The sequence below is a fragment of the Beta vulgaris genome, chromosome 4 (assembly GCF_026745355.1).
Source record: "Beta vulgaris subsp. vulgaris cultivar EL10 chromosome 4, EL10.2, whole genome shotgun sequence".
NCBI lineage: Eukaryota > Viridiplantae > Streptophyta > Magnoliopsida > Caryophyllales > Amaranthaceae > Beta > Beta vulgaris.
The window spans coordinates 36,002,256-36,015,903 of record NC_079205.1 but is presented as its reverse complement, the minus strand read 5'-3'; the positions used below and the strand labels follow the sequence as shown (position 1 = coordinate 36,015,903).

At 35.8% G+C, this 13,648-nt stretch overlaps 1 protein-coding gene and 1 pseudogene across 2 annotated transcripts; one reads left to right on the top strand and one right to left on the bottom strand.

Annotated features, from left to right (window-relative positions):
- The first annotated feature begins 6,211 nt into the window (after window positions 1-6,211).
- LOC125496619 (uncharacterized) lies at window positions 6,212-13,325 on the top strand (annotated as a pseudogene).
- Window positions 10,033-12,340, bottom strand: LOC125496949 (type I inositol polyphosphate 5-phosphatase 13-like). Of its 2 annotated transcripts, XM_048643065.2 has the most exons (5): window positions 12,064-12,340; window positions 11,817-11,890; window positions 11,209-11,329; window positions 11,028-11,112; window positions 10,033-10,474 (listed from the first exon to the last, which is right to left on the bottom strand). In XM_048643065.2, the coding sequence occupies exons 2-5, from the start codon at window positions 11,878-11,880 to the stop codon at window positions 10,385-10,387; spliced, it is 360 nt and encodes a 119-aa protein (XP_048499022.1). In that variant the 5' UTR covers window positions 11,881-11,890; window positions 12,064-12,340; the 3' UTR covers window positions 10,033-10,384. The 2 variants fall into 2 exon arrangements, with proteins under 2 accessions (XP_048499022.1, XP_048499021.1); XM_048643064.2 differs by lacking the exon at window positions 11,817-11,890 and having other exon boundaries at window positions 12,064-12,314.
- Window positions 13,326-13,648: the final 323 nt, after the last annotated feature.

Genomic DNA, 13,648 nt, shown 5'->3' with positions numbered 1-13,648 from the left:
TGTCCATTCAACTTGTGACAAATCCGTTCCAAAAATCAACATGTCATCTACATATAAGCAAATCATGACACCATTACCGTTGTCATCAAATTTGCTATACACACTTGTCTGAATTATTTAACTTGAAACCATTAGACAACACAACCTCATCAAACTTTTGATGCCATTGTTTGGTGCTTGTTTTAGCCCATACAAAGATCTAATTAACTTGCACACTTTGTGCTCTTGACCTTTCACAACAAACCCTTCCGGTTGTCGCATGTAAACCTCTTCTTCTAGTTCTCCATTTAAGAAAGCCGTCTTAACATCCATTTGATGGATCACAAGTTTATGAATAGCCGCAAGAGCTATTAATAACCTTATAGTGGAGATTCTAGCAACTGGTGCATATGTATCAAAATAATCAATGCCCGGTTTTTGTGAAAAACCTTGAGCTACAAGACGGGCTTTGAACTTATCAATAGTCCCATCTACTTTCATTTTCTTTTTGAAAATCCATTTACACCCAATTGGTTTACACTTAGGAGGTAAATCAGCTAGAACCCAAGTGTTATTTCCCATGATGGAATCCATCTCATCATCAATTGCCTCTTTCCAAAAAGCGGCATCTTGAGACCTCATAGCCTCATTAAACGTTAAAGGATCTTCTCCACATTAAATATATATGGAAACTTAGTCACTATGGAACTCCTTGATCCTTCAACCAAGTATACATGAAAATCTGGGCCAAAAGATTTCTCTTTTCTCGCCCTTTTGCTTCTCCTAGGTTGTGATGATGTTGATGCAACATTCTCATCAAGAGCTTTTCATCAACTTCTTGATCAATGTTAGTTTGATCAAGTTCAACTCCTTGATCCATGTTTGATTGATCAACTTCATGAACATTGGTATTAGGAGTAATGTCCTTTGGTCTAGGAATTGATGAATATCTATTTTCATCAAAATTGCATCTCTTGACTCCACAATAGTGTGAATTGACCAAAAGTCATTTTGTTCTATAACATAGAACCTATAGGCTTTGCTATGAAGAGCATACCCTATAAAGATGCACTCAACTCCCCTTTCACCCAACTTTTTACGTTTGGGTTCCGGCACCTTTACAATGGCCCGACATCCCCAAACTTTGAGATAACTCAAGTTTGGTTTTCTTTTATACCAAAGTTCATATGGGGTAACCTCGTTCTTTTTCATTGGAACTCGTTTAAAATATGACAAGCTGTTAACATAGCTTCACCCCAAAAACCATCACTTAAACCTGAATAGGATAACATCGAATTTACCATTTCTTGCAAAGTTCGATTCTTTCTTTCGGCTATACCATTTTGTTGTGGTGTATACGCCGCTGTGGTTTCATGTATAATGCCAGTTGATTGAAAATAACTTGGGTCATAGAATTCACCACCCCTATCGGTTCTAAATCTTTTAAGTTTGTCACTTAGTTGCAATTCAACTTCGTTTTTATAGATCTTAAACTTATCAAGGGCTTCATCCTTAGTAAACAACAAGTATACATAACAAAATCGAGAGTAATCATCAATAAAAGTTATCATGTATTTCTTGTTCCCTAAGGAAGGAGTGCTATGGAAATCACATAAATCACTATGCACCAAATCAAGCAAAGAAGTATCCTTTTCCACATTGTTTGGAAAGGATTTTCTAGTTATCTTTGTTAACATGCATGTTCTACACTTCTCTATACTTGGATCAAAAGAAGGAATCAAATCATGTTTAGACATTGAAATAACTTCTTGTAATTAACATGACCAAGTCGATTATGCCATAGAGAAGAATTGTCATTAACAACAAACAAAGTATCTTTCAAAGCATTTGAAATACTAAGTTTAAACATACTATTACAAAGATAACCAAGTCCTACAAATGTTCCACCCTTAGATAATATGAATTTATCAGCTTCAAACACCATTTTAAATCCTAATCGATTCAAGGTAGCACCGAGACTAAATTTTTCCTAAGTTCCGGAGCATACAATACATCTCTTAAAATAAGAGGCTTTCCGGAACTAAACACTAATTCTACTTGTCCTATACCTAGAACTTTAGCCGTAGAATCATTGCCCATGTAAAGAACTTCTCCATTTTCAACCTCTTTGAAAGTCTTAAATAGAGATCGCTCCTTGCATACATGTCTTGATGCTCCCGAATCGATCCACCATGAACAATCATCCTGTACACAAAAGATTTCAGAAATCATACACACAAAATTCAGATTTGAATTAAGTGAAACTTGTGTACTCATACCTTGCTTGGCATGGGTTTGGCTTGACTCGCCATTCCCACCATTCTTTTTGTTCATCTTCTTTTTCCAAATGGTGCAATCCTTCTTAAAATGACCGGGCTTGCCACATTCCCAACAACCTCGTTGAGCACCTCCACCAAACTTAGGCTTCTTCCAATTGTTGCCTTTGGTGAAATTGTTAGCCCTCTTCTTAGGATTAGAAGACTCCTTTGACTTACCATCCTCCACCATTTAACGGTAGAAGGATTAGGATTAACATCCTTTTGTCCATCTTGGACCCGAATGCCCTCTTCAATCCGAAGATGAGCACCCAATTGTTCAACATTCATATCATCTTTCTTATGCTTAAGAGAATTTCTAACATCTTTCCAACCGGGTGGTAATTTGTCAATTATTGAGGAAACAACAAAGGTCTCATCCATATCAATGTTGTGTTGCTTAAAACTTCCTAAAATTCTTTGAATTTCATGGAATTGCTCCATTACCGGCCTAGTGTCTACCATTTTAAAGGCATTGAAATTACTAACAAGAAACTTCTTACTAGAAGCATCTTCGGCCATGTATTTACTTTCTAGTTCATTCCAAAGACTTTTAGCGGATTCAACAAATTGATAAATATCAAACAAAGCATCGGACATACCGTTAAGAATGTGGCCACGACATATATAGTCATCATTCTCCCATTTGTTTCTCCTTCGAATTTCTTCCACAGTTTCATCATCTACTTCCTCGGGTTTGGGAGTGCTCAATACATATGCCACATTTAACGAAGTAGAAGAAAATGCATCTTCTTTTGCCATCTTCTAAATCCAACACCTTCGAATTTGTCAAGTTTGTGAAAATTTGCAGACATTTCACGAATTGTAGTCATCTTGAAGAATATATTACTTTTGGATTGTTAGAATAAAATTACGAAATGAACAAGAGTCACAAGATGAACAATTCTTCTAGGCGTGGATCACTTTCCCAAAAGTAATATTCCGACCCTATTCGTAAAGCACGGGTATCACGGAATTCACCTTCGAGATAAAGAAGAAAAACAATAGTGGTCACGCTTACTATGAACACTATCAATTGAGAATGAATTTGTGAGAATTTGTGATGATGATGAATCTCTTAGATTTTAATCTTTTTAGTGTTTGTATAATAGAGAAGAAGTAGTTTTTCTCAACATGCTCCATCATATGAAAAGTCTCATATATATATATCAATGCTCTTTTAATTCAGAAAACTGAATCATAACCGTCAAACAATTAAACTCACGCAAACCGTCGCGAGGTGCGACCATGCTCGCGAGTCGCGAGCATGCTTCTGTCTCGCTGCTTCAGTTCCAGCACTGTCGCGAGGTGCGACGTAGGTCACGACTCGCGAGCAGTGACCTCCTCCCTCCTTGTGCGTGTGCGAGAGTACGGGAGAGGTTGAGCGTGACTTGAACGATACTTCCATGGCTTACAAGTACTTTATAGCCACACAAAGCATTGTATAATCTATGTATAGCTTGAGTCACCACACCATTACCAAGTAACTCAACTATTCATCATGAAATACACTATTCTTATACTCTAAATCTCCAACAACAACAAAAATAAAAAGGAGCAGATGAAGAAGCAGACGACGAAGGCAGAACTGGCACTACAGAGGACGGTAGTTCGGAGAAGGCAGCGATACAGCACGGGGTTCGAAGCCTCAAGCAGAATTCCAGTCATGATCTTTCATGTTTGGGTGGTGTTTTCTCTAATTATGAGTAGCTAATTTCTTAATTCTAGGGCTTAGATGAAACCCTATTAGTATGAATTGATTGTTTAGTTTTGTTTGAGAATTAATCTATGGTTTATGATTGCATCATAACTATTAAGATTATTATTGGGTTTATCATTGTTTGGAATATAGATTGGTAATTGTTCTTGTAGAATGATTTATTAGTTTATATTGTTATTAGATTTACACACTTTGTTCTTGTAGTTCAAAGGGTGATTTTATGCAATGGTATTTCATAATTTGTGATTGAAAAGTTGAATAATTTATGCTTTGGTTAGATAGGTTATGTCACCTAATCAATCACGACACTATTTCGTTTTAAGTATTCTCGGCTTGTAGTTTAGGGAGCTTGATAAACCAATTTCTCGTTTAAATTAAATTATTAATCATATTAGTAGTGGTGGATTCGACTGTCCAAGAATCCATTGTATATTTCCTAATACATTTTTTATTGCCAAGTTTATATAGTTTATTATTTATTTCAGAATCCATTGTATATTTCCTAATACATTTAATCAATTGTTCCCTGTGGATACGATACCCTATTATTTATTACTTACTACTAAGTCTTGTATACTTGCAAGAATAGGGTTTTATAACTTACTTAAAATCGCTATCAAGTTTTTGGCGCCGTTGCCGGGGAACGAGATTTGGTTAATTTAATTTAGTGTCTTCTAGTTTATTTCTTATTATAACATTAATTTTCTGTTTTTCTTATTTACTTTTCAGTATTAGTTTCATAGATATTTTCACATTATACAAGTATTGAATGTTGGAGAGAAGTTGTTAAATTGATATATGAAAGATCAGGTGCTTTCTTTCCACTCTATACTTCTATTTTGTGCTTGTTTTTATGTTTTTAGTTAATGTTAGGTCACATCAAGTGAATAACTCTGCTTCTGATACTGAGACTAATTCTAATTCAATAAGTGACCAAGAATCTAGACAACTGGGTGAGTATTTCACTCCTGGTACGTACACTTCTCTTGTAGGTAGTCGAATGCCCACTATAACTAGGAGATTTGAAATTAAACCTCAGACTATTCAATTGCTTCCTTCTTTTTATGGTCTTGAATCTGAAAATCCATATAAGCATATTGATGAGTTTCTAGAGGTATATTCAACTTTTAATCAACCTGATGTGCCAAATGAAGAAATTTATTTCTTACTTTTTCCTTTCCTACTAAAAGATAAAGATAAACATTGGTGGACTACAAAAGAAAACAATACTAATTGGCAAAATCTTGTTACTCAATTTCTAAAGAAATATTTCCCAATTGGTAAATTAACTAAGATAAGATGCGAAATTACAACTTTTTCTCAATTACCTAGTGAGCAATTCCATGAATGTTGGGAGAGATTTAGGGATCTTATACATAGTTGTCCACACTATGAAGTCCCTAAATGGCAACAAGTGCAAAGTTTTATTCCCGTCTAGATGAGTGTAAACAATAAATGATAGATGCTTCTTGTGGTGGTACCTTTTTCATTAAAACTCCTAATGAAGCATGGAATTATTTGAGCATTTGAGTGATAATTCTTTACAACATGCTAATTCTTCACATATGGTAATTTCTAGATCATTGGGAATTAAAGGTGGTATTTATGAAATCTCTCACTCTCCTGATTTTTCAAGCAAAGTAGAGGTTCTCACTAAAAAGTTGGATCAATTAATGGCTATTAACAACATAAATATGAACCCAACCACTTCTTATGATGTATGTTCAATATGTGCAAATCCTAGTCATTTATCTCACAATTGTCCTACTATATACTCTGATGTATCACATGAACAGGTGAATGCAGCACAAGGTTACCCTCCACACAATAATCCATATTCAAATACGTACAATTCAGGTTGGAGAAATCATCCGAACTTTTCCTGGAAGCAAAATTCAGGTGATGTACAACAAGGGCAGCGAGCTTATCAAGTAAGTCAACCTGGTATGAGTAACATGCCTCCTGGTTTTCAAGCTCAAAGGTATGTCACACCTACTGCACAACCCGCACAAACTGCTACATAACCTGCTCCCAATTCTGAATATCAAAAAATCATGTCTTCATTGGGGAATGTAACGTCTACTTTAGGTACTCTTACTTCTTCTATTCAAGCTTTGGAAAATAAGATGCATATAGTTGATTCTCATACCAGTCTATAACTAAGCTTGAAACACAAATAGGTCAACTAGCTAATACAATGAGTAAAAGAGACGATGGCAAGTTACCTAGTAATTCAGTTGAAAATCCTAAGAACCATAATTATGAGCATGTTAAGGTTGTCATGACCCTCGAAAATGGTAAAGAGGTAGATAACCTAGTAGAGGAAAAGGAAAAGCAAGATAAATCTAATGAGTTGGAAACTAAGGAAAGTGAAACTGAAAAAGGAAATGGTAACTCCCTTTCCCCTACTTTGTCTAAATCTTCACATTTTATTCCTTATGAACCTAGAGTTCCTTATCCTCAAGCTTTAGATGCACTTTCACCTTATGGTAAAAATACGCAAAAAGAAGATGTTTTAGAGACTTTCAAACAAGTTAAAATTAATCTTCCTCTCTTGGATGCAATAAAACAAATTCCTACCTATTCTAAATTCCTTAAAGATATGTGCACTTTTAAAAGAAAATCAAAGGCGCATTGTTCTAATAAAGTTGTCCTAAGTGAACAAGTGTGCTCTATTTTGCAGTTTAACCACACTCCTAGATTCAAAGATCCTGGTGTCCCCACTATGTCTTATCATATTGGTGATCATAAAATTGAAAAAGCACTATTAGATTTAGGTTCAAGTGTTAATCTGATCCCTTATTCTGTGTATGAGCAGCTAGGCTTAGGTGAGATACAACCTTCTAATTGTACCCTACAGTTAGTAGATAGGTCTGTTAGAGTTCCTAGAGGTAGGATTGATGATGTTTTAGTTAAAATTGATAAAGGTTTCTTCCCTGTAGACTTTGTGGTATTAGATATAGAATCAGGTAACCCTTCTAATAAGAATATTCCTTTAATTTTGGCGTCCTTTCTTAGCCACCGGTGATGCTACTATAAATTGTCGCTCTGGAGAGATTGTGGTCTCTGTTTTAAATATGAGAATCAAACTGAATATTTTTAGAGCTTCTTCTCAACCTACATTTGAAAATGAATCTGAATGTTTCTTTGTTGATTCAATTGATGAGTTAGTGGAGGAGGCTTTACCTGCACTCATATCTAAAGATGCTCTAGAAACTAGTATTGCACATGAGAACATTGGGACATATAACTTGGGAAATGTTTCTGAGGTATTAAGCTCCATTCTTGATCACACGTCTATATGGGAAACTTCTTCTTGGGTGTCTAGAAAAGATCCTTTACCGCCCCTCTCTGAGTCTCCATCCCCATTCTCTATAGTTTCTCCACCTAAACTTGAGTTAAAACCTCTTCCATCTACACTCAAGTATGCATATCTAGGGTCTAATGAGACTTTACCAGTTATAATTTCATCGGAATTGTCTAATGAGCAGGAATCAGCACTGATTAAGGTTTTAGTAGATCATAAAAGGGCTATAGAATGGTCTGTAGCAGATTTAAGAGGAATTAGTCCTTTTATTTGTATGCATAGGATCTTTTTAGAAGAAAATGTTAAACCTACTAGAGAGATGCAACGAAGGTTGAACCCACACATAAAAGAAGTAGTCATAAAGGGGTCGTAAAACTTTTAGATGCTGGTATCATATACCCTATTTCGATAGTCAGTGGGTTAGTCCCGTGCAAGTTGTTCTTAAAAAGTCTGCTATTACAGTTGTGAAAAATAATGCAGGAGAGCTTGTTCCTACTAGGGAGACCACAGGTTGGCGAGTTTGTATTGATTATAGGAAGCTTAATTCGGTGACTAGGAAAGGTCACTTTCCATTACCTTTTATTGATCAGATCTTAGAAAAGTTAGCAGGTCAAAGTTACTATTGCTTTCTTGATGGCTATTCTGGTTATAATCAATTGGCTATTTATACTGAAGATCAAGAAAAAACTACTTTTACATGTCCCGCAGGTACGTTTGCATTTAGAAGGATGCCTTTTTGGTTATGTAATGCACCTTCTACTTTCCAAAGATGTATGATGTCGATCTTTTGTGATATGGTTGACAAATTTTTAGAGGTGTTTATGGATGATTTCTCTGTTTTGGGGTCTTCATTTGATGAGTGTTTAGATAACTTGACATCTGTATTAAAGAGATGCAAATAGGTAAATCTTATTCGGAGTTGGGAAAAGAGCCATTTTATGGTTAAGGAAGGTATTATTTTGGGTTCAAAGCAAGGTATTGAAGTCGATAAAGCTAAAGTTGATATCATCTCTAATTTTCCTATTACTACTTCTGTTAAGCATGTTAGATCCTTTCTAGGCCATGCAGGTTTTTATAGGAGATTCATTAAAGACTTTAGCAAGCTTGTTAGGCCTCTCACCAATCTTCTTGCTAAAGATATCACCTTTATTTTCAATCAATCATGTGTTAAGTCTTTTGAAAAGATAAAATCGTTACTTGTGTCAGCGCCTATAGTGCAGCCCCCTAATTTTTCTTTGCCTTTTGAAATTATGTGTGATGCGTCTGACTACGCTCTTGGTGTCGTACATGGTCAAAAGGTAAATAAAGCAACTCATGTAATTTAGTATGCTAGTCGAACTCTTACGGATGCTCAGAAAAATTACTCAACGACTGAAAAAAAGTTACTAGCCATTGTGTTTGCACTTGATAAGTTCCGCTCGTATCTTTTATGCTTGAAAGTCATAATTTATTCTGATAATGCAGCTTTAAGATACTTATTGTCTAAGAAAGAGTCAAAACCTAGACTAATTAGGTGGATTCTCCTGTTACAAGAATTTGATATTGAAATTAAAGATAAAAGGGGATCTGAAAATTCAGTTGTTGATTATCTCTCTAGGATTATTTTTGAACATACTAATGATTTAGTTGTACATGATAAGATTCTTGATGAACAATTGTTTGCAGTTTCACATACACGTCTTCCATGATTTGTGCATTTTGTTAATTATCTTGCTTCTGGTCAGATACCATCACAATGGTCAAAACAAGAGAAAGACCAATTCTTTTCACAGGTTAAACATTATTATTGGGAAGATCCTTATTTGTTTAAGCATTGTTCAGACCAACTAATTAGGAGATGTGTACCTAAATCTGAATATCATATTCTATCGTTTTGTCATTCTTATTCTTGTGGGGGACACTTTGGAGGTAAGAGAACAACTGCCAAAGTACTCCAAAGGGGATTTTATTGGCCCGCGTTATTTAAAGATGCACATCAATTTTGTCTAGCTTGTGATAAATGTCAGAAAACAGGTACTATATCTCGCCGTAACATGATACCTCTCACCCTTATTCTGATTGTTGAGATTTTTAATGTGTGGGGTATAGATTTTATGGATCCTTTTCCACCATCTTTTGGCTTTTATACATATTAGTTGTTGTTGACAACGTATCTAAATGGGTTGAAGCCAAAGCTACTATGACTAATGATCACAAAGTAGTTATGGAATTTGTTAAAGATCATATACACTACAAGAAAAGACAATATCAACGACTGCTTAAAGCCGTCGTTGATATAGTAAAAACGGTCGGTGATAAATTAGCGACGGCCAAATGGACGTTACCAACCGTCGCTGTACAAATGGTCGCGAATATTGGAATCAACGACGACTGGGCCTCGGTGAAAATATTACGTTGACTTCATGACAACGACGGTTTGTGGCTATCGTTAATACAATGATAGTTTAAAGCAGTCGTTGATTTTACCGACGGCTTTAAGTTGTCGTTGTATTATCCAGCAGTCGTTAAAGTTCAACTCCATGGCAGCATATATTTCCTTACAACGACTGCCTAATCGTCGTCCACTTAATGTGTAGTCGTCGCTATTTTTAAACATTACGTTAAAATTTATTGTTCGAATTCATAATTAAACCTGTACCTGCACAGCTGCACCTAAATATACTAATTAAAGTTGTTCCTCCATCGCATTGTCAATTTTTCAATTACAAAAATATGCAATTTTGATGTATATTATAATTTGCGTAGATACTTATATAATTACATGAAATAGATTAAACTTATGTACACAAAATAGATCCCGATGTCGGGAAATAAAGTAGAAGTCGGGTTCTACAAAAATATAATGAGCTTAAAGTCTATTGGTAAACTCAAGCATGATGCTCTCTAGGAGCAAGCTGGAATTTCTGACTATAATTAAAAATAACCAAGTGTCTAACATCTTGAGCAGGGAGACAAAAGGCTTCAACATTGCTAATACACTTGACTGAAAAATTTGAGGGTGGAAGATTTTAGGTTGACGAATTTGGTTGTGAAGCCCATGTTAGCAGATCATCCCCAAAGAAGTCACCTGCTTCGAGATTTCGGGAGTCGGAGCGGCCTGTAGTACGATGTGTAATCTGTAATAACCCACTGAAGACGAATACCACTTGTTATCTGAAAAGGGTAAACAGGCAATCAAAAAGAAGTTTGTGAGAAATAATTCCTCCGAATGTTTGTAATAACGAAAGTTAGAATAACTAACAAAAAACAAATCAACAACGCCTCATATATACAAGTGTGTGGTTTTTCATGTTCAAAAGTTTTTACTTTTACATGTAAGAGCATGATTGTATGAAGTGCATTAGTTGCTTTCTGTTATATCATTTCTATTAAACATGCAGGTTCTTATAAAATGAATAAAGTAGCCAAAATAAATATAAGCACAACGCAAGAGAGCAATACAAAAGCAGACATCGCATACCAGCAGCAACATTGAGTAAGTGAGATTGTCGAGAGTAGACCATAGTTCGAAAGATATGATTGAAGTCAGCATTACGACGATTCACTGCTTCCAAATGTGTAACTAAGTGACAGTTTACAAAACATATTATTCTATCATGGACTCTCAACCTCAAGCCTACTCCCCCCTCCAAATTTTTGTTTCATCAATACATAAGAGACGCGTGCTATATAATGAACTATGATTTCCTGAATTAAAGGTCCATACCTTGTTACTAATTGTTCTGCCAAATCCACAAGCAACTGCTGCAACATCAAGGTCTCCAGCATGCATTCTCAAATTCTTTCGTACCCTGAAACAGATACTTACAGTTCAACATATATGTACACGAAGGTAAGCTGCTGATCTTGGAAGTCATCATCAGGGTGATACAGTCATGCATAGTTACCAGATAGCTACAAGCAAGCCAGCAAGTTGGCTTGAACCTACACGCTCAAAAATCATCCCTTCATCTAAGACCCTACCAATAGCATCTTGCCAATGTTGCCCAATGGCACTTCCTTCTAGTCCTACATGTTTGTACGAGAGAAATTAAGAAAACACCCAAAGATCTTGTAGTAAAACCAAGCTTTTAGTCATATTTTGCAACCAACATATATATATACACATATGAATTATGATCATTAATAACATTCAAATTGCCACCTAACAAGAAACAAATACTACTACAACCTACATCTTTGGCATTTTTACCAACTCTAACCGCTGAATTGAATTAACGAGGAAACAACACAATGTGCCAACATAAAACAGAATAGCAACAGAAACTTTCATGTTGATGAAAAACCATCACACAGCTGGGGACAAAAATCAGATATGTAAAATTACAGATCAAAGCGACACAGACAAAAGCAAACATGTACACTACGATTACAAACAACACAATTCTCTTATACGGTTATACCATAATTGGGGTTCTTAGCAATAAGATATTACTCCCTTAACCCTAACTCCAATGTCCGACCGTCATAATCGTAACAGATGCAGCATATGTACCTCTTATGGTGTCCAAGTACAACTTAGCACACACAATGCACCTAAATTTACGCTGCACTTTCATCAAACAAGTCCTACATTTCAATAAAATCCCCAATCATCAAGATATAAAAAGTCTACCAAATCAAATTCTAGTAAATATAACGCGCGATTAAAAATTCAAAAATCATCTACACAAAAAAGGTCAGATCCAAGTATAAATTATCCCAAAAATCAAAATGCAACAAAATTAAGAAGAATGAGATACCGATTTCAAGAAAGAAAAAAAAGAAAGAGGAGGGAGAAAAAGAAGGAAGGTCTTTCTTGGCCAGCAGTATCCCAAATTTGAGCTTTGACGACTTTATCATCAACGTGAATACTACGACTTGCGAATTCAACACCAATGGTGGATTTAGTCCTTCAATGGCTTCTTGCCTTCTTCAATTCGCCGACTGAAAGAGGCAACTTCTTTCGTTCAAGTTGCGTTTAAATAAACCCTACTGAAAAGGGCCACTTTATGTTACCCCTTTTTCCTTCCATCACCGACCGTTTAAGACCGTCGCCTTAGGTAAACAAAATTTCAGAGGCACATTAATCAATTTAATGACGGCTTGAAACTGTCGTTGTTTTTCAACGACTGTTAAACCGTCGTTGCATCCTTTACCAGCAGTCGGTGTTCACCGACGGCTTACCACGGACGCTGTTTTAGTAAGAACGACGATTTTTCTGACCGTCGCTGTTAAGCAGTCGTTGTTTTAGCATTTTCTTGTAGGGATATTTTGTCGATTTGGGGTACCTAGAGCACTCATTAGTGATGGGGGAAGCCTTTTTCTTCATTGTTCTTTTGAGTCGTTGGTTAAAAAGTATAATGTCACACATAAAGTAGCCACTCCTTATCATCCTCAAACTAGTGGTCAAGTAGAGGTGTCTAATCGTGAGATTAAATTTATTTTGGAGAAAACAGTTAAACTTGATAGAAAAGGTTGGTCTTTGAGGTTAAATGACGTACTTTGGGGTTATCGTACTGCATTTAAGACCCTAATAGGAATGTCACCATATAGACTCATTTTTGGAAAAGCATGTCATCTTCCCGTTGAGTTAGAATATAGGGCTTTTTAGGCTACTAAAGCGTTTAATTTTGATATGAAACAAGCTCGTTCTAACCGTCATCTTCAATTGAATGAATTAAATGAATTACGTAATGGTGCTTACGAGAATGCTAAGATGTACAAGGCCAAAACTAAAGCCTTTCATGATAAACATATTGCTAGAGAAACTTTTTAACCTAATCAGCAAGTATGGCTTTATAATTCTAAGCTTAAATTTTATCCTGGCAAATTACGTTCTAGGTGGGATGACCCTTTTGTTGTTGAGCAGGTTTTTCCTTCTGGTGCTATACAGATTTCCGACCCACGAGATGGACGTCTTCTTATGGTAAATGGACAACGATTGAAACATGTCGTGTCTCACGACATTGAGGAAGGTCTTATCGAGTCCATTAACCTAGTAGACCCTACTTACATTGATTGATGCATATGGCTACGTCTGGCTGAAGACTCAAACTTAACGTTAACTAGGACGCAACCTAGGATTTTATTTTACTTTTCATTAGTTTATTTATTTATTTATTAGTAATTAAATTTGTGTTTTCAAATTCCTCAAACTTGGCTATTTTAGAGCTTGTTCTGTTTTGCAGGACCTTGCTATGCCTAATCCAAGGATGCCGACATCGTCATGGACTTGGAGTAAGCACCCACACGTGGGCAACTTTGCACAATTTGACAATGCTTTCACATTCACAGAGTTCTAACAACCATCCATCAAGTTGTGTTGTCCCTTTCTCCTCTCTTCTT